The 25,653-nt window shown below is 55.7% G+C and overlaps 2 protein-coding genes across 2 annotated transcripts in view; one reads left to right on the top strand and one right to left on the bottom strand.

The window, feature by feature from the left end:
- Positions 1 to 5,728: 5,728 nt before the first annotated feature.
- On the bottom strand, positions 5,729 to 8,611 carry NOB1 (NIN1 (RPN12) binding protein 1 homolog). The gene is made up of 9 exons (XM_082489281.1): positions 8,513 to 8,611; positions 8,296 to 8,428; positions 8,030 to 8,163; positions 7,884 to 7,955; positions 7,632 to 7,769; positions 7,276 to 7,494; positions 6,798 to 6,895; positions 6,506 to 6,650; positions 5,729 to 6,334 (listed from the first exon to the last, which is right to left on the bottom strand). Exons 1-9 carry the CDS (start codon positions 8,588 to 8,590, stop codon positions 6,065 to 6,067), a joined length of 1,287 nt encoding a protein of 428 aa, XP_082345407.1. The 5' UTR covers positions 8,591 to 8,611; the 3' UTR covers positions 5,729 to 6,064.
- An 83-nt stretch (positions 8,612 to 8,694) lies between these two features.
- The window catches only part of WWP2 (WW domain containing E3 ubiquitin protein ligase 2), a 44,839-nt gene continuing 27,880 nt past the window's right edge, over positions 8,695 to 25,653 (top strand). Inside the window, exons 1-6 of the mRNA XM_082489477.1 lie at positions 8,695 to 8,736; positions 11,625 to 11,708; positions 12,365 to 12,512; positions 12,808 to 12,926; positions 21,078 to 21,215; positions 22,064 to 22,160. Coding sequence (XP_082345603.1) covers positions 11,639 to 11,708; positions 12,365 to 12,512; positions 12,808 to 12,926; positions 21,078 to 21,215; positions 22,064 to 22,160 — 572 coding nt within the window. The 5' untranslated portion in view covers positions 8,695 to 8,736; positions 11,625 to 11,638. The remainder of the gene's footprint in view (positions 8,737 to 11,624; positions 11,709 to 12,364; positions 12,513 to 12,807; positions 12,927 to 21,077; positions 21,216 to 22,063; positions 22,161 to 25,653) is intronic.

Genomic DNA, 25,653 nt, shown 5'->3' on the forward strand with positions numbered 1-25,653 from the left:
TGTCACCTGGAGCCTTCATACACAGAAGAAGTAATAGGAATGATAAATTCACTTGTGTGCTGCTTCAATTTGTTCCATTTTTCCGAAGGGGTGTATCCTTATGTTGAAGTGCTGTTGTTCAGTGCCAAGTCACCAGGGACCAAATCTCCATTTAACAAGATGGGTGTCCAAAAGAGAACTTCATACCAAGAGTGCTACAGCTCCAGGGGAAGGGTATGTTTAAATTGTGTGCGTATTCTTGGTTGCTTATGAAGAGAAGAGAAAAAAAATTGTAAAAAAAAATAAATTAAAAAAAAAAAAAAAGGGCTGTGCTATCACATTTTTCACTTCTGGATAACACCTTTCTTTTCCTGTGTTAAATTTATCTTGTTCGTTTTAGGTCAATGTTTAAGTGTACAACACTTCGAACATGTGATTTGGTTACAAAAAGTATTTGTCTTATGAACGAAGAGATCGCTCAGCGGTTGATTAGTGCTTGAACTGCTGCTTACAAACAGCTGTTACAGAGGATAAAGAGAGGTTTGATCCAATAAAGAGCTTAAAGACGGGCTGCAGGATTTCATGGCAGAAAGACCCAAGAACAGCGTGAGCCACATTTGTATTTTATTGGAGTCCTGGAACATTCACTTTTATCATTTAAGCAGTTGATAAGTGGAGCTTACTCTGGCTTTTTTTTTTTTGTCCCCATCCCTGTGTTTACTCCTGTCCACGCTCTCACTGGCATGCCTGTTAGCTGTGAGCAGATGGAGTGCTTTGCTGCAGAGATGAGGTGGTGGTATCAGGTATAGTCCATTTTGATTGAGAAAGTTAGAAGATATTGGGACATTAGTCTCTCTAAATTTAAAGTTCCGAACATTATTATAAAAGGGAAGTTACTGTCATATCCACAAAGCAGCGATTAAGTATAGAAGATACTACTAGGTGAAAAATGAAAAGCTGCAGAGTTGCAGTGCTGGGATGGGTTTTCTGTATCTTGGTTTTTTTCTGCTGCTTGACCTTGCTCTTAAAGAATTGTTAAATCTGATCCTCCGTATTAAATGTGGGCTGTGCTCTCCGGCTTGTATGTACCTCTGTGGTATGTGGTGGTTTACAGAACAGTGATTTCTAGGCACAGATTAAAATCTAGGGAGCCGTACCTGCTAGCCACCAGCCGGGACTTCTGCATGCAGTCTCTTGTCCACTTACACGCTCTGTGTGTGTGTGTGTGTGTGTGTGTGTATATATATATGTTAGGAAACCCCCAACATATGAGTAACGCATACTACACAGTTATTAGCTAAACATCTCCTCCGGTAGGGAGTTATTGGTGCTTTGTGCTTAATTAGCAAGTCCACGTTTTTTTAATTATTGCCTCTTCACTGTCTGATCTTCCAAGCCAAATGCTTTGCTATTATTTCAACATAAAAATAGTTCAAGAAATAACTTCAGCCTTGCTGTTTCAAAGTGGATGTTTAATCACCAACCATTTTATTATAATTACTTTTAATTACTGACAGGGTGGTTACTTCCTATTTAGTTTTATGATAGAGTAAAGCATGAACAGTTAAGTGTTTGCTACGTTGGCAGGTTTTTTTACTGGAAATACTAAGAGTCTGGGCAGCTGTATCAGTGGACATTCCCCTAATTTAGATAAGTTGAACTTTTTTTTTTTTCTTTTTAAAAGCTTCTGTTGTGATTTTGATTTAGGATATAGTTTCCAAAAAGGAAAACTTGTCTGAATAGATTTTCTGCTCTCTTACTATCTTTCCAGAGTCCTCAGAAAGAACACCAAACAAGTCAGAAGCTTGCATTTGTCTTAAAACATCGTTTAAATCACTGTTTGAGTAGCAAGAAAAAGTGATTTATTAAAAAGCAAAATTAAAAAGTTATTTGACTAAAGAAGCTACACGTAGTTTCCCCCAGGGGTATGTATGTGTGTTTGCAGGCATGCACGTGCACATTCATGAAAAGTTAAAAAAAGAATTGTCGGTTTTTGAATGCCGTGCGTCTGCATGGCAAACTGTTGTGTTACTTTTTCAGGATAATTACAGGAGAGGAGTACAAGGGATTACGGGCATTTATCCAAGTGGTAGAGCAAGAACAAGGAAAATGAATTGCTTTGCATGCTCTGAGCTATGAGTTGTAGGTGGAAGGTGAGAAGAAGAAATAGTGATTACTGGTGACTTCTCATTAGTGCAAAACTTATTTTCAAGGAATAGGTGGGGTTTGTGTTCCAGAGGGCCTGGTGGCAATTCCAGTATTTTAGAAGCTAACAGGAAACTGGTACTGAGATGCTTTGTTTGTTTGGGGTTTTTGTCTTAATTTGGAGTAGTCTTTTGGGATAGCTTGTGAGCACTTCATGTTCAGACCAATTATGCCAGTTGCATAGGACAGTAGTCACCTGAGCCTGCAGACAGAGGCGGGTCTGTCTGTGCACGCTGCAGGCTGGGGATCGAGCAGAGACGATCCCGACTGGAAATGTGATAAATGTTATTTAGATACGAGGAAAAATGCAGCAGCAGATAAACTCCTGTAAAAGTGTACTCGTAAAATTCTCTGGTTGCGTATGAGGCTCTGAGGGGTTACATGGGAGAGGCTTTTCCTTTCTTGTACTCTGTATATGTATGTAAATATGCATATGCCTGTATATTCTAGGGTTATATATATGTATATAGAGGAATCATATCTGTTATATATAAATAATTAGTAGACACATGCATATAATACTGTTATATTTACATTTTTATAAACCTGAAATAATATTACTCTTTCCTTAGTATGAGGTTATTTACCAAGGATTTTGTAGTAACTTGTTAACAGTTGTATGAATGCCTTTCAGTACTGTACATGTGGCACTCTTGGTAATGTTGCTCCAGAAACTTGCTCTGCTTGTGAAGGTCACTAATATCCGTGGGTTTAAAACAGCTGTACTTTTATATTTTTTATATATTTTTTTTTATTAATAATTGCAGATGTGGTGTTAGCAAAACGGTAGAACTGACAGCCTGGGTCGAGAGCCTGCCCACTGGGTGGGCTCAGGAGAGGCGGCAGCCACAGCACAGGCTTTCTGCATCCCTGTGCTCCCATGCCAGCTTTCCTCAGGTGACTTCCGACTTTGGGACCTTTCCCGTTCTCGGTGTCCCAGCAGCTCGTGCCGATAGGGAATAGTGGTGGTTGTGTTGCTCCGGAGGAGCTGGACTTACACCAGCGGCTCTCTCCCAGTGGGGGTTATTAATCGTTCTTGCATAGCAAAGGATCCCGGCGGCTGCTGCTCAGCTGCGTTGCGTTTGGATCATCGGGAAGGCGAAGCTTAATCTGTCATTCCTCTTCTCTTTGTTCTCATAAAGGCGGGCATCTTTAGATTATTTTTTTTTAACTGATGTTGTACTGCAACAGTCAGTATCTAGAAAACTCTCTCCTTGAAAGCTGGTGAAAGCTGTCCTTGGTTTCTGGCCATGAGGAACCCTGCCCCAACTTGTACTGTTTTCTTACAGATAGTGTGAGAAATTAAACTCTCTAAAAGAAACCCAGACCGTAAAATCAGTAGCATGTGTTTTTTCCACCACGACTCTTCATGCCAAATCAGGTGTGTTCCACTGCAGTTTGACAGGAGGGTGGTCGATAGACATTATTGTCCTGGTACAGGCTTTATCGGAGCACCTCTGCCAAAGCAAATGTCCTTATTTCTTCTCTTTGAGCCATCAGTTTGCAGGTCTGATCTCCACTGTTTCCAGGGATCTGTAATTTTTGCTATTACGGTTCAAGAAATTGCCTCATAACATTCAAGTGTATTGGGACAACGGTGAGGAATCCGAGGATTTCCCTGCTCACTGTGGGACACTCACCACCACTCTCTTGGAAGTGCTTGGTTCAGACTCCAAGACTCCGACACCCAGCAGCAGCCCACTGTGAAATAATCCAGTTGTGTGCAGGATTCAGGTTAGCGAAGGGTCCTGTGTTCAGATCACAGAAATGGCCTTCACTTCTTTTTAGTCCCTGGAACTGCCCCTCTGTGAGCCGGAGAAGGTCTGGCCTGAGTGTCTGTGTGCAGGTGGGTCCCCACGCCGGACCATGGCTGTCCCAGAGGTTGGGATAACAGCACTTGAGGGGGAAAGCTTCCTTTTGAAAGGAGAGTGAGTGGCACTTCTGGGTCTTGGAGAACTGGGAACAAGTTCCAGTATCCTGCTTAGAAGTCCACAGTATTCCCAAAGCCTTTTTTTTTTTATTTCCATTCTGGACACTTTGAAATGAGGTCATTTGAAATACTTATATTTCAGCTTGTCATTAATGAGTAAGCTCCAAAAAACTTCAGAGCAGAGCTTTCTACCTCTGTTACTAGCTGCATCTTTGAGTGGTTTACCTGCCTTTTCTGCCATGTGTTCCTGGAGTGCACTGATCGACCGCTGAGCTGCTCTTCCTCTGTCCTGCAATGTGAAAGTAGCACCAGATATTCCTTTGTGCATTTCTGTGTATATGGCTTTCGTAGTTGGGATTTTCAAAGCACTGATACCCGGTGTTTTCAGTTTGTTCTATGAGGGGATATTTCATTTGCATCTATGTTTTTAGCTATCCTGTGATAACTTGTTGAATATTAAAAAAATTAAAAATATTTTGCTTCTATTGGGACATTTGTATACTCGCAACTATATTTCTGTAAACAGCTGCAGTCAAGAATAAAACAATGAAAGTTTTCATTTTGCAGTGTAAAGTCTTGTAGTGTTTTTTTCAAGGGCATCTCCTCACTGGCGGGAGAAAGTGTCCGTTCTTCAGTACGGAGTAAACCCATCTGGGAACCATATGGCGCTTGCCTCAGGAAATACTGGGAAGGCATGAGCCCATGATGATTTATGCCTGTAGTGTATCCCACTGGAGTTGTTGCATAAGAAAAGGCACTGGGTCGTGTGCACTTCAAAAACAAAAAAAAACTGCAATGATTTTTTCTGATTTTGTGGTAAGTCCAAAATAACCATCTATACTACCATCTCCCCTGCCCAAACCCCAGCCTGCAAATTACAGAGCATTCCAAGAAATGGTTTTCATAGTCCACCAGGGCTCTGTCTGTGGAGGGCCTGGGGCAGATGCAGAGCTCTCCACAGGATGGTGGGGGGCTGTTCTGCCTGAGGGCGGCGATGCCAGAAGTGCTAAGCAGAGATGACGGAAATTAACTGCCTCTCCAGGAGATTTGGCACAGTCCCACTTTATCTGCATCTTTGGTGTGTTTATGCTGACATGCTAAAAAATGACCAAGGGCTTGCTGCAGCTCAGGGTGTGTGTTCCCCTTCCTGCTGACCTCTTGTGGGGATGTAACCTCCGGCAGGACCATGGGGCCAGCAGCCAGGATCAGCAATTTTGTAATTCTGAAAAATTACAAGAGGAGTAAGAAGCAACGCTGCAATTACCCCTAGAGCTGGGCAGAATACCTTACTGTGAAAGACTTAAGCAGATTGATCCAAAAGGCTTTTCCCTGGTGCTGCCCCAGCACCTCCCCCTTCAGCCCTGTGCCCGCTGCCAGGGTCAGAGGCAACCCCCTGCAGTGGGCTTTTGCCCCTCGGGAGCTGCTAGCCCTGCTGCAGGCATTCATTATCCACCCTCATCGTTAGTGCTACTGTGGTGCCATGAGACACAAGAAAACACCCTGAGAAACCCTCCTCAGCCTCCTCTTCGTCTCGAGGCTCAGAGGAAGGCACACCCCAGCCCGTGAGCCTGGCACAGACAGCCGCAGAAAAAAGACTTGAGCCATAGTGCTATGGCGTTTTCGTGTTTATTAGCAACGCAGCCACTGCCTGGGGTGTCCCGGGTGCTGAGCAGGGAAGCCACTACCTTGCCTGGCTCCCCCCCATTCTGGCACGCCATCCTGGGTCAGAGCTGCCCCAAACCCGATGACTGTCACCTCCAGTCACTGGTCACTCTTTAGGCACCGGAGAAACGTGGAAGGAAAGGCCCTGCCCAGGGCGGCTGCCTCCGGAAGGGCGCTGGGAGAGGCCTCGCCCTCTCGGAGCCATCAGGTGTTGGGCAATGATGTGCAAGGCCTGGGGAGATGGTCCTTCCCTCGCAGCACTGGCTGCAGGAGGACCCATCCTGCCCTTCACCTCCTCTTCACAAACTTCTTTGTCACAGCATTGGGGTTCAGGCGCCTCCTGCCAGCACCCAGGGCTGCGTCCCGGATTTGCAGATTGGCTGCACGGCTGTAGACGTCATTTTCTGCAAAGGGGGAGACCCCAGCGACGTAGTCGGGGTCGAAGACATTGGTCTTCTGCCTGGCCTTGCGGGACAGTCGCTGCTGTGGGAAGGGCTGGTCTTCCACCAGGTGAGGGTTGTTCGCGTGCTTCCCTCCTTTCGGGGCCGGCAGCGGGTACTGCCAAGAGAAAAGTGGTTGTTAAACTCACTTCAGGGGCAACTCTTGCTCAGAGGGACTTCCAAGATGACCGCAGGCCTCTAGAGAAGAGCTGAGCAAATGAAGAACTGCCCACAGACCAGGCCCATGTCCCAGCAGCAGCTGCCCAGCATGCAATGCACAGATACTCACCCTGAGCCCTCGGGGGTTCAGGACCTTGGGGTTGCGGGAGAAATGCATGTGGAGGCTCCCGTCATCGCTGACGCTCACTGCGACCTTCTTCAGGGTCTTGTTGCCACAGTGGGGACAGAAAACCTTGGTCATGTCTGACGTGGTCCTGCAAGACAGTGACAGAGGGGGTTTACTGTTCCCTGGGCCATGGAATACAGGCTTAGCCCACGAGCACAATCATCCACCCAGCCCCAGCAAGCACTGCACGCCCACGCCGGCTGAGGGCAGTGCCACTCTGTGCACACACACTCACTTGAAGCAGCCGTGGCAGCGGAGGATGTAGCTCCTGGCCTGGCGGATCAGCATGCCGTTCACCGCCAGCACATGGAGGCCCATCTGCAGCAGCACGTTCTGCAACGAGGAGAGAGAAACTGGGATGCCGTGAGCTGGGACTGCCAAGAGCTTTAACCGGGGTCTGCCAGCCCAGGCAGCGAGAGGCTGATGGAAGTGATGCCAACGAGCTTTGCAGAGGTCTCTGGTATGCACAGAACTTGCATTTTTTAAGATAAAAGGAGCTGTTGCAATGCTGGTCTCATCCTGCCCCAGCGACTCAGCTGTGCGCTCCTCTGTCTCAGTGTGCTAGTTTAACCAGCTTGGAGACTTGAGTAATTTGGGAATCGGCCCCTCAGCCCACCCTACCCCATGCAGGCAGGGGAGATACAGTGCCCACACGGCATCGGCTGAACCCGAGGCTGGAGCTGGTCCCATGCAGGGCAGTAGCCAGCACTCACCTGCATGGCAAAGTCAGTGGTGACGCAGCCGACCTGGACACCGATGGGAGCAGTGTCACAGTGCCCTGTGTCCTGCTGGACCTGCTTGAGATTGGTAGGTGTTATCCAACCCTCGTTGTCACTCTCCTCTTCATCCTCCTCTTCCTCAGCACTGGCCCCATCCTCAGAACTCTGGTGCTCCTCAGTGGTCTCCAGGCTAACAGAGATGGCTTGATCTTTCTGGGGTGGAGAAGACAGTCAGCTATGGCACACGCAGCACTCCTGGTGCAGTCCAGCACTGCACAGAGGAGTCAGGAAAAGCCAGCCAGAAATCAGGGTAGCAAGGACAAGTGAGGAGAGGAGGCTCCAGGTCTCACCAGCAGCTCCTGCAGCTCATCCTCAATGCTGGGCAGGGGGGCTCGCCAGTAGAGGAAGGAGCTGAACTCATCACTCTCAGATGGGACCGTGCTCCTTTCGGGGCTGGGCTGATGCTGGCCTTTCCCTGGGCGCTTGTGCTGTAGGGGGACACGGGACAGAGGGTCTCTCGCCCGCCGCTGCCCGTGGGCTCTGCGGGACTCCATCCCTATCCTCAGCACCGCACGTCAGGGCGCTGCATCCCCCTCCCTTACCTTGGTGGGCAGGTGGAAGCCGGCGAGGTGCAGGGGGGCCTCGGGGTGCCGCGGGGTGGAGCTCAGCCGTACCTGGGGAGGCAGCACGGGGGGTTCGACGGGGCACCCCGTGGAGGGGGGCCCCATCCCGTGGGGGTGGGCCCTACCTTGTCCTGGGGCTCCCAGCGGAGGCAGCCGAGGCCGTCGGTCTCAGCCTGCAGCTGGCAGGTGAGGGCGAGCACCTGCAGGTCGGCGGCCGAGAGGCTGGGGTAGTCCCCGGTCTTCTTGGAGAAGTCGGTCACTGCGGGAGGGGGGGAGGAGGGGAAGGGGTAAGGAGCCGTCGGGCCGGGCCGGGCCAGGCCGCAGGGAGCCGGTTGGGCCGGGCCGGACCTCCCCGGGACGCAGGGGCCCGGTGGGTCGGTTCGGTACTCACCGAGGCGCAGAACGTCGGGCCGCGGGCGGCGGAGGCGCAGCTCGCAGGGCAGTGCGGCCAAACGGCGGCGCGTCGGCCTGTCGCGGATCTCGGCCAGCACCTCGGGCACGGTGTACAGGGTCTGCGCGATGTCCTGCGGGCAGCGCCGTCAGACCGGCCCCGATTCCCCCGGCCCCGGTGCTCCCCCCTCCCTCCCCGTCCCCCCCCTTCCCGGTACCTGCAGCGGGGCGGCACTGAGGAAGGCGCCGGTGTCGGCCACGACGTGGGCCACGCGCGCCATGTCTGCGCGCCCCATGTCCCCCGCCGGTACCCGTACCCGCCGCGCTGCCCGCCGGGAGCTGTAGGCCCGCGTGACCGCTTCCGGGCGGCGCGGTCAGGTGACGGGCTGGTGTCACATGACGGTGGTCGCCGGAGCCGGAAGCGGGAGCGGAGCGGTCGCCGGTAACTCGGGTGGCGGGACGGTACAGTACAGGGTGCGGGGAGGCCGGGGCTTCCTGGGACGGTCCGTCCTGCGGGCAGGGCTCCCTGGGCGCCGCTCGGCTTTGGGTTCTGCTCACCCCGGGGTGGTACCGGCCCGGTGAGGTGAGGCCCTGCCCGGTGCAGGGCCCGCGGGGAGGGCTGCCCCAGCCGCCACCTCCCCTTCGCGGTGCTCCCGACCGGTGCTCTGCCCCCTCTCGCCCTCCCCGGCAGCCGCGGCCGTCGCTGCCCGGCCCGGTTTTGTGCGGGGGCGAACCGGCACCCGGCGCCGGCTGCGGGGCAGGAACCGGCCCGGTCCCTGCGGCGGCGGTGAGGGGGGGGGGTGCCCGGCTTCCGGGACTGCGGCCCCGGCCCTGCCACTGCTCTGCCGCCCCGCCGGTAAGCCTCGCGTTGGCAGAACGGCGTCAGGGCTGCCCGCGTCCCCAGGGGTGACGGGAACCCCGGGGGCCGCTGGGGAGGGGAGGCCTCGGCCTTCGAGGGAGGAAGGGCTGCGCCGGTGTGTGTCGGTGAGGGAGCGGCCCGGGCCCGCCCCAGCCCCAGGGCGGCTCTGCAGGGGCTGTGAGCGGTAGACGGAGTGTGTAGGAGAGGAAAGCTGTGCCTGGGGATCAGCGCTGAGCATAGAGGGGCTTTCTGACAGCCGAGGGGCATTTAACGTGGCCAGGGAAGTTAAAGTAAGTGACAGTGAAATGTAGTAGAATCGGGAAAAGAGAAAATAAGAAAAAGAGTCAAGATGGCTGGAGAAGAGCAAAAGCAGCGCCAGTGACTGTGAGGGAAGACCGGGGATCCAGAGTCCCCGCTGCGCTGGGTCTTACGCAGGCCCACTTTGTGGGTGCAGGTCACTAATGTCAATGCGAGAGGCCCTGCAGGACAAGTTGGGTGGTGGGCCTGGCCCAGGGGCTGGTCACAGGCTGGCTCGGGAGGGACACGTGCGCCTGGTTGTTTTCTGTGGGCCTGCTTAATGGTGGTAATGAAATATGCGGTGATGTGGAACTGGGGAGTCATAACAAACAGGAGGATTAACAATATCCTAAGGGAAGGCCGGGGTGATCTGTGGGCCAGGATAATTGGAGTAGGAGTAACTGTAGTAATAGCAAGTGCAATTAGTCTCATGAAGGACCTCCCCGCATAAGTCAGCTCTCCCCCACTCATGAGGGGGAGGAGATCGACATGTATTAGTGAGCCTCCAGCTGCCATCTGATAGAGCCGAGACAGCGGCAAGTCTGATACCAAACGAGGTTTTCCAGGCAGAGGTGGGGATTCTGCGAGGCACTGGCCAGCTCTTGGCTGAGCATGGAGTGCTGGGAGGGTTTGCTGTGCTGGGGGCGGTGAGGTCGCATGGGGCTGCTATGGAGAAGGGGGTGGGGAGCAGAGACCCTGGCTCACGAGAAGGGATTTAAAAAAGGACCTGGCTTTGGGATGGAGCTTGGTAAGGTCTAATGAGGATGTGGGGAGAAGGCTGGGAAGAGAGAGAGACTCCTGTATGAGAGGGGAGGTGGCAGGGTCTGGAGATGCTCTTCTCCCCTTTTCATGCTTCCCTGATGAGGGGGAGGAGGGAGAGGTTGGCAGGTAGAGACAGGAGGGGTGTTCTTGGCTTTGGGGACTTGGGAGGGGGATCAGATTTGACCACATCTGAGCCCTCATCCCAGGTTACAGGATTGAGGATCCTCTTTGCTCCTGCCTGGGGGTGGGCAGCAAATGCCTCCGTCTGCCTCGCTGTGTTGGGGGCTTGCGCAGACAGGAACTCCCTGGTCTGTGACCTTGACACCCACTGCAGGTGCCCACACTCAGCACATCCTCTCCAGCTCCTCTGCCTGGGAAGCGCAGAGAGAACTGCTGCCCACGGGCTCAGGAAGACGGTGCAAGTCAATAGCTGACTCTGTGGTCCCAGACTAAGCACCTCGTGCTTCTGCATGATACATGACCTCATCCTTCTACTTTGCGGTCAGTCATTTCGGCAGAGGCACCCAGCCACGTGTACTGCTAGCGTCCCAGGCATTACAGCCTGTGCTTTTCCTGCCCACTCCCTGTCCTCAGTGGGTGACTCCAGGGTAAAGCTGCAGACTAAGGGGCAGGGGGAAGCGCTGTGCTCATGGTGACAGTGATGTGGTGCCAGAGAGCGAGGAAGTGGTGAGCGCTTGGGGAAGTGGAGGTCTGGGCTTGTAGGCTGCTCCGCAGTGTGATCCTTCTCTGTGTTCAGAGCACCTGTGGTCCCTGTCCCTTTCACAATAGAGTAGATAGGACTGATTTTTCTGTGGGATTTTGCCACCAGGAAGAGACCTGGGCTGTCCTTGAGGGATGTGGCTGCTTCCCCGTACTGTGACCAGACCTTTCTCTATTCTGCTGGTGTCACTGCCGCGTCCTTTCTGAGGGATCCTTTGTGCGATGGCCAGTGCGGCTGCTCGTGAGCCATTGCTGCTGCTCATGAGCAGGGCGTGAGACAGCATATCTGCTGAAGGCTTTGGGGGCTGTTCTGTCCTCGTGCTGGCTGTGGTTGGCAGTGACTTTTGGGTCAGGGTGAGCTGCAGCTGCCCAAATGGGCTGTGCAGAGGGCTGAGTGCTGTGGCTCGGCTCTCTTCAGGCCGTGGCGGTGCCATTGAAGGGGGTTTCTCTCCCTAGGGCACAGCGTTGCCATTGCCTGTGGTGTGGGGCTGGTTTATCAGGAGTGAGAGGGAACCAGTGTTTGCCAGGCGTGTGCCTGTCCATTGCCAAGCCTCCCTGCCATGTGGGTCACTTGCACTAACAGCCGGGCTGCGTTTGGGCCTAGGGAGGCTGACCTGGGAGCCCAGTGCAGCCTCAGCTTCCTCCGCATGGTGGGAGCGGTGCTGAGGTGTCTCCTCTCTCTCTGCTTCCAGCCAGGGGTGATGCCATGGCCGCTGCGAGCTCCAGCAGGGCCAGGGCTGGGCCGCCCTGCGAGAAGTCCCAGCTCTCCGTGAAAGGTGGGTCCTGCCGCCTCGCCAGAGGTGGGGCCAGGAGCCCCACGGTGGGGAATGTGGATTTCGGGTGTGTCTGGTCCGGGTGTGTGCTCTGCCTGCACCCTGGGCTGGGAGACCTCGGGGGATGCAGGGGCTGGGGAAGGCCAGCACTGCCCTGCGTCCCATGCCTGCCCAGGGAAGCGGAGCGGCTCCTCTCCCTGATTGCTGTCGGGATGTGGCTCCGTGGCCGCGAGATGGCTCCCGATGCCCAGAGCTGCATCCCCCCCAAGCTGCATCCCCAGGGCAGCCCCAGTGCAGGGCACCACTGGCCTGGGGAGCAGCCGAGCCTCGCCTACTGCATGTCTACCCAGCGGCTCTGGCAGAGCCCCCCTTGCCTCCAATTTGCCCACAAGCCTTGGGGTAGGGTGGTGTCTGTGGGGACTGTGACACTCCTGCAGCCTTTGGGTGTGGGTGAAATTCAGGACAGGCAGTGATCAGGGACGGGAGCACGTGGATCTGGCCATTGCTGCCATTAGGAGAATTGCTTCTCGCTCCCAAAAACAGTTTGACTCTGCGGTGAGTTGTGACACCCTGAATTGGCAGGGGTGAGGGGGCATGGGGAGCAAGGGATGGGGGCTCCCCTGTGGCTGCCTGACCCTCTGTCTCTCCCCCCTGCCCAGTCGTGTCTGTGAAGCCCAAGGCGCACAGCCGCCCATCACGGATGAACTGCTACGTGGAGGTGGCAGGTGACGGGCTGCCCAGCGAGACCAAGAAGACGGGGAAGCAGATTGGGAGCTCTGAGCTGCTGTGGAACGAGATCCTCATCCTGTAAGTCTCTGTGATTCCCCGGTGTAGGAATGGTGGCAGGGCTGGCACCATGCTCCCTGGTATATGCCACTGTGCCATTGGCTGGGGCAGCTCAGATGTCAGCCATCTTTGCCCCCCGGATGAGGATGCTGCCAGGGACAGCCAGGCTGGGAGGGTGGCCGCATGAGGGGTGTCTCCCATTGCCCCATGGCCTTGCCCACTTCTCTCTACTCCCTGACTTCGGCAGGCCTGGCACTGCCCGCTCCCCAAGCAGGGACGAGGACATAGTGATGGTCCCCTTCTCTGGTTTCTGCAGGAATGTCACTGCTCAGAGCCACTTGGACCTGAAGGTGTGGAGCTGCCATACCCTGAGGAATGAGCTGCTGGGCACTGCCTCCGTCAGCCTTGGCAACCTGCTGAAGAGCGGTGGGAAATGTATGTACGAGCCAGACCCCACTGGGGTCCCTTGGTCTCCTTCCTGGCTGGGGGCCCTGTACTCTGCAGGGTCTTGCTGCCTTGCTTGCCCCGTAGGTGTGCAGTGGGGAGGAGAGGCGGTGGCCACAGTGGCTCCTGTGCAGTCCCCCGCCCCAGGAAGGAACAAGGTGCCATTGTGTGCCCTGGGCTGCCTGTCAGGGCCAGGGGGCCGGGGTGTGACGCAAGCCATACCTCTGTTAGCCAGGGTGCCTCAGCCTGCACGGAAACACAAACCCCTCAGCTATTTGCTACCATTTGTGGTCACCAGAGTGTGGCTCGTGACAGTAGCTACCGCATAAAGGCGGCCATTCAGGGCCTGGGCTGTGCAAGCGGCTGCGCAGGGCTGGAAAAGGCTTGTTCTGTCTTTTCCAAGCAAAGCTCTGCCGCTCGCAAGAGACAGACCTGGTATTGAGTGGGGAGAGGGGCCTCCCATGCCCTGGAGGGGGATGTGGGGCTGGTTCAGACTCTCCCCCGTGCCAGCGGCTGGGGCAAGCTCCTTCCCCTGGCGCTGCCCACTGCAGGCTATGAAACCACGATGGTGTCCCTGCTGTGCTCCCTATGGCGGGCAGGCTACCATGTCCCTGGGTGGCACCTTGTCCTGCTAGGGCAGCGAGGGCCAATGCAGGCAGCTGTGCTGCCGCTGCCATCATCTTGCAAAGCCTGTGAGGACCTGAACACCCACTCCGCGTAGCTGCAGGGCTGGGTTGCCTGTTGCTTGGGCTGTCATTGTCAGGCAGCCCGCAGTGGGGGTCTCTGCCCCAGACCATGCTCCTCTGCAGGTTTTTTTTTTTTTTTATTCGCGAGCGGTGCTGATACCCTGCCGTGCTGGGCTCCTGGAGCCGCTGCTGCTCCCGCCCTACCTGCCTGCTCCTCTGCAGGGACACAATCGGCTCTTTCATTAGCAGGCGTCCCAGGGGGCTGTGTGGAAAATGAATGGAAAAGGCAACTGGCTGTTTTAGCTTGTCCGTGAACATCCACCAGAAAAAACGTGTCAGATTTTTCCTTGACACTGTGGGTTGGGAAGGAGGACTCTTAAAGCTGCAGAGCCTGCCCTGCTGGGAAGGTGCTACTGTGGGCTGGGGGGAGCTGGCACTACCTGGGCGAGCTACGTGCTCTTGTCTGCCTGTCTTGTCTAGCTGGCATCTGCTCCCTCCTCTTCTCTGCAGACTCGGAGACCTTTGCTGCAGCTCTGAGTGGGCCAGAGACTGCTGCTGATCCCCCGGAGGTCCCATGGGAGCCTGGGTGCCTGGGAGACCCCTTCCTCGAGAGGGTTCCTCTCCTGTGGAGAGGAGGGCAGCCTTTTCCCTCTGCCTGCCAGCGTGGGGAAGGGGCCAGGTCACACAAACGGCATTTGGGATTTCAAGCCATCCCGATTCAAACAAGTAATGTCCTCATGCAACTCACGACCCTCTGCCTTGGGGAAGGCACTGAAACACATGTGCCCTCTGCCACTGGCAGGGGCCCAGCCATCCTCTCCCCCTCCTGGGAGGCACTCAGCAGGAGTGTACCTTCCCCAGGGGCTGCTCCTGCTGGGCAGCAGACCTGCTTTCTAGCTTAGTTGGGTTTGTTATGGTTTTGGTGAGGTTTTTTGTAAATTACTGATATGAGAGCAGCTGTGGCCTTTGGTTTGTGTTCCTGTAGTTGTTCTACTTGGTGCAGAAGAATTGTTCTGGTTGCTCTGCTTTTGGGTAGGGGTGGTGTTTTCAGCCCCACTGATGTCCATGACAGTGCATGCAGGACTCCTGCCTGCCAGGAAGACGCTGAAGCTCTCCTTATTCTTTCTGTCCACCCTCCTGCCAAGCATGCCTCGCTTCAGGTGAAAAAGCCTCGGCTCTGAGGTCTGGATCCTGGAAAAAAACCTCAGCAATGAGCCCAATTGGGCCTGAGCTCCCGGGAAGATGGGGAGAACTTGCTGGAGCTAAGAGCCCAAGCTGTCGGGCAGGAGCTCCTGCTCCGTGCTGGTCCAGCCTTGCTTTCGGGCTTGCTGCGCTTCCCGCTGCCTTGGCAGGCCCCTCCGGGGCCTCTTCTCTGGCAGGCAGCGCCCTCCCGCTTTTGGAGGGGATTGGCCAGGGAGATGAAGAGGTGGGTAAGAATGGGCTCAATCACAGAAAATGAGCTGGAGCCTTCCACCGAGCTGCTCCCAGGGCTCCCGTAAAACAGCTAATTTGCAATGGCACAGCCCCCTGCCCCGGCCCCCGAGCTGCTGCCTGCTGCAGAGGCACCTCTTTGTTCCCAGGATCCGGGAGCTCCTCGCCCGCTCCTCCTGCGAGGACCGAGGAACGTCCCCAGCCGGCCTCGCGCCACAGTCTGTCGCTGGAAGCCAATACTGGGCTTTGCTGGTTTTTGCTGGTCCCCCTGTGTGCTGAGCAGTGGATGTCTGTGCAGGCGCTGGAGTGAGCCAGGCTGCAGCTTGCAAATGAAAGCGCTCACTTTTATTGCTCGCTGCTCGGGTTGCAAGTTACATCAACAGGCTCCTGTTTCTTGAGTGGCACCACATGCCAGGGTTTTACAGATCCTGCAGAGCCTTTTCTTTTCCTGCTGCTGTGCCCCAGGCAGAGCTGCTGAAGCTGCGGCCTTGTGGGACCCTCCAGGAAGCCAGCAGCAAACCCCCAAAACCTCTGGAAAGCTGCAGCTGCCTCCATGTCGTGGATATGCTGTCAAAGGAGCTCTGCTGCAAGCCTGGCAGCTTAGGAAGCTGAGGAAGTATGGGCTAGATGAGGTGACAGCGAGGTGGATTGAGAGCTGGCTGTGTGACAGAACTCAGAGGGTTGTGATCAGTGGCACAGAGTCTAGTTGGAGGCCTGTAACCAGTGATGTCCCCCAGGGGTCAATGTTCGGTCCAATTTTGTTCAATATATTCATTAATGACCTGGATGAGGGGACAGAGTGTATCCTCAGCAAGTTTGCTGATGATACCAAACTGGGTGGGGTGGCTGACACCCCAGAGGGCCGTGCTGCCATCCAGTGTGACCTGGACAGGCTGGAGAGCTGGGCAGAGAAGAACCTAAGGAGGTTGGCAAAAGCAAGTGCAAGGTCCTGCACCTGGGGAGGAAGAATGCAAAGCACCAGTATAGGTTAGGGGCGGACCTGCTGGGAAGTAGTTCTGAAGAGAAGGATCTGGGGGTCCTAGTAGACAGTAAATGATCCATGAGCCAGCAATGTGCCCTTGTTGCCAAAAAGGCCAATGGAATCCTGGGCTGCATAGGGAAGAGTGTGGCCAGTAGGTCGAGGGAGGTCATTCTCCCCCTCTACTCTGCACTGGTGAGGCCACAACTGGAATGCTGTGTCCTGTTTTGGGCTCCCCAGTTCGAGAGGGACAGGGAACTGCTGGAGCGAGTCCAGCGAAGGGCAACTAAGATGATTAAGGGATTGGAGCATCTGCCTTATGAGGAAAGGCTGAGAGAGCTGGGAGCCTGGAGAAGAGAAGTCTGAAGGGAGACCTTATTATGGCATACAAGTATCTAAAGGGTGGGTTGAAGGAGGATGGAGCCAGGCCCTTTTCAATGGTTCCCAGTGACAGGACGAGGGGTAATGGGCACAAGTTAGAACATAGGAAGTTCCATTCAAATACACGAAAAAACTTCTTTACAGTGAGGGTGACAGAGCACTGGCACAGGCTGCCCAGGGAGGTTGTGGAGTCCCCTTCTCTGGAGATTTTCAAGACCTGCCTGGATGCAGTCCTGAGTAATGTGCTCTGGGCAATCCTGCTTTAGCAGGAGAGTTGGACTAGATGATCTGTAGATGTCCCTTCCAACTCTGAAACTCTGTGATTCCATGATTCTGTGAAAAGGTCTTAGCGAGGAGTTGTGAAGGCAGATGCACAGACCGACTGAGGTGACTGTTCACTGAGCTGGCTCTGTACCAGCTGGTTGTCCAAGCCAGTAAGTCACTGTGGGGGTCAGACCGTGCCTACCCCGCATCACCTTTCTGGTGTGGCGTCCTGCAGAGCTGATGGGACTGTGACCACCAGCACTGCCCCTGTGCCCTGGCCACCTCCAGGTTCTCTTTGGATGGGAGGCTGCCCTCTGTGCCCGAGCCAGTGGGGTCCACTGGCTCTGGTCCTGCCATGCCCTGGCTGGGCTATTTTGCAGCCAGCCAGCTGCTCCCACTCAGAGATAGCAGGTTCTTTGACTCTCTCTTCCCGTCTTGTCTTCCTTCCCCAGGCTATGGTGGTTCAGAGGAAAGAAGCAGAAATCTGAGGTCCTCCTAGTTATACCTGGCAGATAAATGGAGTGGGACACTGTCTCTAAGCTGTGGTCACTGAGACTGGGTCAGCAGCAGGGGCAAAGCTTCCCACTGCCTGGGGAGACGTTTACCTGGGACAGTAGGGATTATTCCTTCCCCTAAACTCTAGGTTCCTCCTTGGTTTAGGGATGGCTGTGGGAGGTCTAACTTCCCTCTGCTTCTTCCTGGAGGGACTGTAGCCACAGCATGGAGTCATTCCTTCAGCTGCAGGTATGCACAAAGGTTAAACTAGTCTTAACTTGTCCACTACCAGGGAGGTGGGTGCTGTGAGTGGTGCTGCCTGCCCAACAGCCCTGAGCTCTGGGGTGGCTCAGGGGCCCTGAGACCTGGGAAAGGCTGGCACGGCTCAGTGCTCCCACCAGGGCTGAGAGTGGCTCCGCTGACATTATTTCCTGCCCTGTTTTTTCTGTCTAGTGCCAGGGTACTTTCAGGGCAGAGTTCTGCGATTTGATTCTTCTGCGGACTGATGGGGGCCAAGCAGGTTGCCTCTTCTGTTTGCATAAGTGGCAGTCCCTGCTGCTCCGCAGGGGGCTGCTCTCATGGGGTGATGGTGGATACGGCTTTCATCGCATGGAGCTATTTGAGTGGAAACTGGTCTTTGCATCCAATGGAACTGTGTGAAGAGGGATTGAGGAACTGAGAAGGTGGGAAGCAGTGTCTGGCTGGCTGTCTGGAAATCTTCCTGCCTGTGTGTGTGAAGATGGAGCCACCCAACCCAGGGAAGAGGCAGAGGGGCTGCCCCCTCCCACATGGCAGCTCTCTGGTGCTTGTGCCCACGGGTGTCAGACGCGTGTGGTTCCTGCAGGTCCCAAAAGGCTTGGGCTCAGGCTCAGCCTGGGGCCGTTATCACGCTGGCTGCTACCAGCCTCGCTTCGTGGAACCGTAAATCCGCTTAATGGGCTGGGTGGGAATTCCAGCTCACCTCCACTAAATGGGAGCTCTGATGCTGCGTGCGGGGCACTGGAAGTAGCTGAACTGAGACCTTATTCAGGACCAAATCACCCCCGACCCCCTCCCAAAATAATAATAATCCCTCTGACATTCTGGCTGCCGGCGGGACACAGGCAGCCTTTGTGCTCAGCCGTTCAGGGGACCCTCTGTTGGTGCAACAGCAATGTCCCTTTGTGCGTCCCGCGTGCTGGACTGGGACAGTGAATGGAAGGTTCTGCTAGTGTTTATTTTCTTTAAAAAAGCTGAAGGGGGTGGAGAGGGGGAGAAGGAAGCCGGCTGGGAGGTTCATGTTCACATCCTCCACTTGGAGACACCTTGTCTTTGCTCCTGCGCTGCCGCCCCCTCGGCTGGGCGCCCACACAATGAGGGCTTGTGCAGCTCCGACGGGGAGAACGGTGTGCTCAGCTGCTGGGCGCTCACAGAGGGGGATGGAGGGGACCCCCGGAGCGTGCGGACACAACTTCCGCACGGCTTAGAGAAAATGCAAATTCCTATGGCTTGGAGTAGCCGGGGAGAAACAGGGTCTGGATTTGTTCTGGTTTTTGGCCATGCTCGGTAGCATCTTCTATCTCAGGCTCTTAAAACTGTCCGTGAGATCGCTTCCCCTAGGAAGCAAACTGAGCAACTCCTTCAGGCAGATGATTAAGACCAGGCTTAGCAGAATCCCTTGTCTGATGATGGACGGGTAACGAGCGATAGAGTTGAGCTCCAACTTCCATGCTTTGCCCCCGTGAGCATGTGCTCCTGCCGTGCCTAGGCACTGAGGGGACACCTGCCTCCTTGGCACTAAAAACCCGAGATGCTTTCACGAGATCCATGAGTGCAGCCTGTCCCGCAGACCCTGTGGTGCTGGGCTTCAGGATGCCTGTTGAGTGCCCTGTGGGGCAGAGACTGCTCAGAGCTGCGTTCTCCTTTGCAGCGCTGGTTGGCTTGGAGGAGGGGTGACTACCAGCCATGGGCTGGCACACGTGGTGCAAGTGCTGTGACTGGCCTTGTGCCAGACCCCTTCTTTGTCCCCTCTGTGTCCCTTCCCCGTTGTGCGAGGCCAGCAGGTGCCCTGTGGGGAGGAGCAGCTCCAGACAGGAAAGGATGGCAGGAGCCACTCTCTGGGCTGGTGTGAGAGCTGCGCAGCTCCTTCTGGCCCTGGCAATGGCCAGGCTGGTGCACAGCAGCACCGTGGGCTGTGCGCCTTCACCCCTGGTGCGGCGCAAGGGCTGGGCTGGAAGCTGGGAGCTGTAGGTGGTGTTTGGGTGGCCGTTGCACACCCTGGCGCCCTGCCAGCCTGTCTCACCCTGGAGCTAGAGATGGGACGAGGTGTCCATGGGAAGTATGTTCCCATCCTCCTCCTGCTCCCGCTGGCAGGTACCGTACCCCGTCCTCATGGCGGACCGCGACAAAGCAGGTTACTAAAAAATGGTGCCGTTGTGTCATGAGCAATCTGTGTATAATAAAAATATTATTTGAGCAAATGAGTCAGGAAGTGTCTGGGCCGGTGTCCCAGGCTGGTGCAGCCAAATTTTTCTGGCCTTCTGTGGGGGAGCTGGGTGTTTCGGTCCTGCTGGCTCTGGCAGGCATTGCCGCAATGGTGCGAGAGCCCTGCCTGCCCGTGGGCACCGAGGGTCGTGTTGTTCTGTCATCACTTGTGGGGATGTGGCTCTGCAGTAGGTGGTTTTGTGTACGTGGTCGGAGGAGGTTGTGTGAGGTGCGCAGGCAGCCTGTTTGCGCTGTGCCTTGCTCCAGCAGTGCTGGTGACTTCCAGGGACACCTCTTCCTGCTGTCCATGTACAGCAGGGAGCTGTCAGGAGGCCTCAGAGGAGCTGAAAGGGTGGCGGGTGTCCTGAAGCGCAGGGAGCTGTGGCTGCCAATGTGTATCGGTGAAAGAGGGCAGGTACTGGTTCTTGAGGCAGCTGCTGGGTTCCCTGGCTTGTGGCACCATGGAGCTTGTTGGCTCCTCATCCCTGCCGCTGAAGCCCCTCGCTCCGTGCCTGAGGGTAGAACAGTGAGTGGTGTTCTCGAGGCTGTTACCACTGTGTCCAGCTGTGCGTGGAGCTGTGACTGGCAAAGTCTCACTAAGCAGCTGGAGCCAAATTGGCTCACATGGGAGGGGAGTGGAGCTGGCGGCTGCCTCCAAGAGCCTCCCAGCCCATGCCACCCACTCTAGAACCTTCTGCAAAGGCAACCTGATGCCGCAGCAGAGCACTTCTGTGCATTTGGGGGCAGCTCTTTGTGCTGATTGTGTTCAGTTGAACTGATACACAGGGATAAGGATGGAGGCATGTGCCTGAGGTTTTCCCTTGCTGCTTGCCTGGGCTTTCTAGGTGGCATGAGGATACCCCCGATTCTGAAAGATGCTGCTTGCTCCTCTGCAGCAGGCCAGGGCTTCAGGCACTGTTGAGCACGTAGTCATCAGTCTGCTTTATGTCCCAGACACCTGCCGGTGGTCACCCTCATGCAGGACCCTTCTTGCCCCATGTGTCATGTCAACCAGCCAAATCCTTTGGCTTTTCTGCCATGATCTCCCCTACAGCCTCAGCTTCTGGATCTGTAAGCGATGGTGGTATTGGCTGTATTGCAGCCAGGGGCAGCTCCACCCCCGTAGAGGGACCCTGCTTTGCAAGCAACATGCTGGTGAAGGAGGGTCTTCCTTGGGAGCTGGTGGTGGGACTGGCAGTGTCCTCTGGTAATGCTGGTAGCTACGTGTAGGTGTGAGGCCAATGCTGGTGGTGCTCACTGGGACAACTGACCCTGAGGGAGTGAGAATATTGTCCTTTGGGTGTGGGGAGGCCTGGAGGGGACCAGGAGGCTGACGTGCCATCCCATGGGGGAGCCGGGGTGGTGGAGCCATCTTCCATCATGGCTGGCATCCTGAGTGGTGACTGCTTGGTCTCTTTCTCCAATTCCCCTCATCTCCCACAGTGGAGAACAGGCAGCTGACCCTGGACCTCCAGACGGAGAACAAAGGCAGCGTTGTCTCCGGTGGAGAGCTGACGATTTTCCTGGACGGGCCTGCTGTTGATCTGGGAACCCTGCCTAATGGCAGTGCCGTGACAGAGGGTGAGTGCCGCCCATCTCCGCATGCATGCGGTGGCTCTGAGCATGAGGCGGGGAGAGGAGTGGTGCTGAGAGCACGGCCCCCGGCACCTCTGGGCAAGTGCCCGAGTGCCAGCAGCCGCCTCCTCTCCCAGGTAAGGCTCCAGCCCCTGCCCGCCCTGACTCTGGGCTTGCGCACGGGCTCCCGTGGGAGCAAGTGTATGGGGTGGGACAGGAGCAGGAGCGTTGACAGGCTCACGCCCTGCCTCCCCAACGGCGTGAGAGGAACGTCCCTTCTCCAGGCCCTCCACCAGCCGCCCGTGCGGCTCGGCCCCTTCTCTTGTTGAACTGTGTGGGCTGGGGAAACAGCTTCTGTATTTAATGAACCGCACGGAAAAGGGCTCCACGTGGTGGAGGGTATGTGGAGACATGAACTGATGTCTGACCCATCGGGGCTGCCAGGGGAGTGAGCAGAGCTCCTGCTGGACAGGGGCTGGTACGTTGCCTGCCCTCACTGGGAGATGAAGCCTGTGAAATCTGGAAGCCTTAAATGCAGTTGCTCTCCTGGTGCTGTCAGTTCCGCGAAGTCCTGCGTTCACCTTCCCTAAGCACGTTCACCTTCCCACGGGGTGCTGTGCCCACGGGCTATGCCACTGCATGGGGGTGGGAGAGGAGAGCAACCCAGCGTAAGGGCAGGGTGTCCTCATGTGCTGGTGTGTCTGCCCTGTAATATGTGGAGCTGTTGTGCTTTTGGGTCTTCTTTCTGGGAGGAGGGAGGGAAGGAAGGAGGGTAGAACTAGTAGGTGCTTCAATCATTTTCTTCACCCACTTTTTTTTTTTTTTTTTTTTTTTTTCCCCCCACACACATTCAGGGTCCCAGGTGCCTGGACGGGACCCCAGCAGTGTGGCTGCCACCACGGAGACCAGACACCAGCCTCCCAGTACAAACTGCTTTGGAAGCAGACCAAGGTAAGGGTCCCGTTCTAGCAGCACCTGTCGGGCTGTTACTGGTAGGTTGCTGTGGTTGTGAGGCAGCTGAGAAGTGTCTAGATCATCCTTGTGCAGTGGACCCCACTTGGGATCTCCCAGTGAGCCCCCAGCAGAGCAGCCCATAGGAGGCGTGGAGCAGGGGTGGGCTGGCTGACCTCCTGGAGGACAGCAGAGCTGGGACGTGGCCGTACAGCCACAGGCCTCTCTTTAAAAAGTATTTGTTTCTTGAGGAGTATCGTGTCTGTGATGGGCCCAGACAGTTTCCACCAGTTCTCTATGGGCAGCTGAGGGAACAGTCTACCAGGGAGGTGTGGAGGGGACTAGGCAAACCAGCAAAGGGCTGGTATGCAGGTGTCCCTTCAAACGGGGATTATGGAGACCCCACCTCTTGCCTTGAGCACAGCCCTGGTCAGCTGCTGGGCCAGGCTGGGAAGCAGAATGCCCCTCTGGGTGGTGGTCACAGGGGGATGCTTCCGAAGGTCCAGGGAGAGCCGGAGAAGCAGAGCTGCAGGGGAAAAAACAGCTGCTTCCAAAGTTAATGAGATGCTTGGGCACCAGGCCATCCTGTGCCTGGCACAGTGCCCTTCCTTGCCTTCTCGCTGGGCTGGAGTGGCTCAGCGCTGCTCCTTTTGGAGCTGTGGTTATTGAGAGACGTGTCACACTGTCAACATAGAGTTGAATTTAACACCTATTTATATTTCCAGAGCATGGCAGTGTCCCAGAAGCCTATACAGATGTTCTGGTTAGAAGTGTGCCTGTAGAGAGGCCGCCTGCAGCCTGCCCGATAAGAGGTTCTGCACGCCCTCAGGCTTAGGAGCACTCTCAGCAACAAGCCCCACACCTTGAGCTTTTCTGCTTCTTTTTCTTCTGCTGGGCACATACAAGAGATGAACAAAGGGGAGAAGTGTTTCTGGCTCTAAAAAGTGACCCTGTCCTTCCGTATTGTGTGTTCATCTACCCAAGGAGGGAGTGGGATGGGAAATTGAGAGCAGGTTGCTGAAAACAGTTTGTGCCCTTTTGTTTTGGCTGCTCCTCTTGGTTACTGCTGTCCAGGTGTTAAAGCCTCCTAAGGGGTGAGAGAGTGCTCAGGGTCCTGACGGGAGCTGGACTTTGCAGCCACTTAGCAGCTATCAGTAGGTGCTAGAAAGCCCACAAAGAAAGTTCTGGTTTGGGAGGTTCAGCCTGGTGACTGTTTACTTCTGATTCCTGACTGCTTTCCGATTGCCTGAAAGTAGTTTCTGCTTTTGGTGGTGTTGCACCTGCGAGTGTGCGAGAGAAGTGTGGTGAGGCCTGGCCAGTACTTCTACAGGGGACCTTCAGAGACCTTCCAGGTGTGCTTGCAATCATTAAAAATCCCATGGCTGCTCTGGTATGGGAAACATCCTAGCTAATTTTCAGTTCATACTCACCTACACTTACCTGAATTTAGGGTTGTTCTGGACATAACTCCACAGTTTGATGTAGTACTGCTATGTGGGACAGAGCATTGCTGTACATACCCACCATGGAGGCATCTGCGTCCTCCGGAGCGGAGTACAGGTCCTTTGCACATGGGAATGCTGTTTGATGTTTGCTCTGTTTATACACAGAGCCGTGTTTATTTTCATGGGCTTGGTGATGGATGCTGGCAAACTCGCTCGCAGGCAGGATGGAAAGAAAAGGGTCATTCTTTGCTCCTCAGCTATTTCTACACTGTCCCCTCAAGGGAAACTGCTTGGTCAGGGCTTCTCTTTCTTCTCCTGAACAAATGTCGTCTTGGGATTTGCTGCTAATCTTGGTGACGGGGTGTGAAATTCCACAGCCCTCTGTGTGGAGAGAAAGCAGAGCTCGGAGGTTCCCAGCTGAGAGCTGGTGTCATGGGTGCTGAGAGAGTTGCCACAATCCCTGTTTGTCTTGCGGTGGCCAAAGGGGCCTCTTCTGACAGCAGGGAATAAAGTAGCCCGGTTTGCTGCTTGCCCTACAGAGAGGCTCCAGTTGGCAAGCCACGTCGGGTATTGTGACTTGGGTATGGCCAAGAGAAGCTGCTGTCACCTGTCACAAGCTCATGCAAGCTCAAGTGATCTCTTCAGTGCAGCGTGCTTTGCTTTCTCTGCTTGTGTGATGTGGGAAAGTCACCACTCAGCCAGTGATGGGCATGGGCATCCCTGAGGGCAGGCGGGAGACACTCCTCTGGGTCACTCCAGGTGAAGTATTTCCCTTCATGAGACCCCTTGCGGTGCGAAGCCCCATGTGTAGCTGTGGGATGTCCCCAGGCATGTGGCTTCTGGTGTGACACAGCAACAGTGAAAGGCTGGGGGAGCTGCCATCACCAGTTGCACCCTTGGCACAGGCAGGGGAGAGGCAGGCAGAGCTGCATAGGGGGTGTGCTGCCTGCTGCCACAGAGGGGCCGGTGGGCTGCTCAGGGCCTTGGAGAACAAGCCATGAGATGAGTGTTGGGTCAGCTGGAAGGGAGTGGGTAATAGGGTTTGGAGTTTTGGAGCCAGGTGCCAGAGACAGGTTCAGGGTTTTCAGAGCCACTCGCCTCTTTGGCTGCACGTCCTGCTGCCGTGGGGCGAGGGGCTGTTCCTCCTCCCCCAGCTCCAGGGTGGTGGTATGTGGGTGCCATCTCTGATCCCAGCACTGCAGGTGTGAGGGCTGGGTGCAGGGGGATGTGGCTGCCTCCTTCCCCCCGCCTCCCTCCTTTGCAGGGGGAATTTCTCACTCTATGTTTTGGGAGCTGAGCCCCCACTGCCCATGTGGCACCGGGGCTCTCCCGGTCCTGTTTCCCGGTGGTTGTGCTCTGACCCCCTGCAGCCCATGCTGGCTCCTGGCTGTGTGCTCTGCCCTTCCTCCTCCTTGTCTGCAGTTTGTGATCTGGTGTGCCAAGTGAGACCGAGACTGGTGCTGCCACCTCTGCTGGCATCGCATGCCAGGGCCTTTGGCCACCACAGCGGGAGGAGGCGGCTGTTCCTGGGTTTCATGCCAAGGGCCCATTTCAGCCTCTGTGGCGTGAGGGCTCTGCCTTGGCACAAGGAGGGGGAGCTGAAAGGTTGATGTCACTCCTGGCTGACGCCACTTTCCTCTTCAGCATCATCTGCTCCCTCTGGCCCAGGAGGGGCGATGGGGCAGAGCACGCAATGGGGCAGCCACCCGAGGTCCCTGATCGATGGGGGACAGCGGGGGTTCTTACCAGCCACCTGGGAGGTGGGGTGCCCTCCACACGCCCCGTTCCATCCCACCAGCATGGCTGCGAGAGGCTGTTCTCATCCACACTGTGACTTGTTTTCTCCCCGCTCCTATTTTAAGAGCGCGTTCCCAGCCCTGCCGCTCTCACGTGGCCTCGCTTGGTTTGTTTCCATGCATCTATTAAAAGACAATGCCCAGATGGGAGCACTCGTAGGAGGGCTGGGCTGGGCGGCGGGCTGGCTAATTCAGGCCTGGTAACCCTGTGCGGCCGGCTGGCAGCCTGGAAACATCCTGTTTTGGTTTCTA

This window comes from Vanellus vanellus (genome assembly GCF_965231255.1).
Source record: "Vanellus vanellus genome assembly, chromosome: 12".
NCBI classification, from domain to species: domain Eukaryota; kingdom Metazoa; phylum Chordata; class Aves; order Charadriiformes; family Charadriidae; genus Vanellus; species Vanellus vanellus.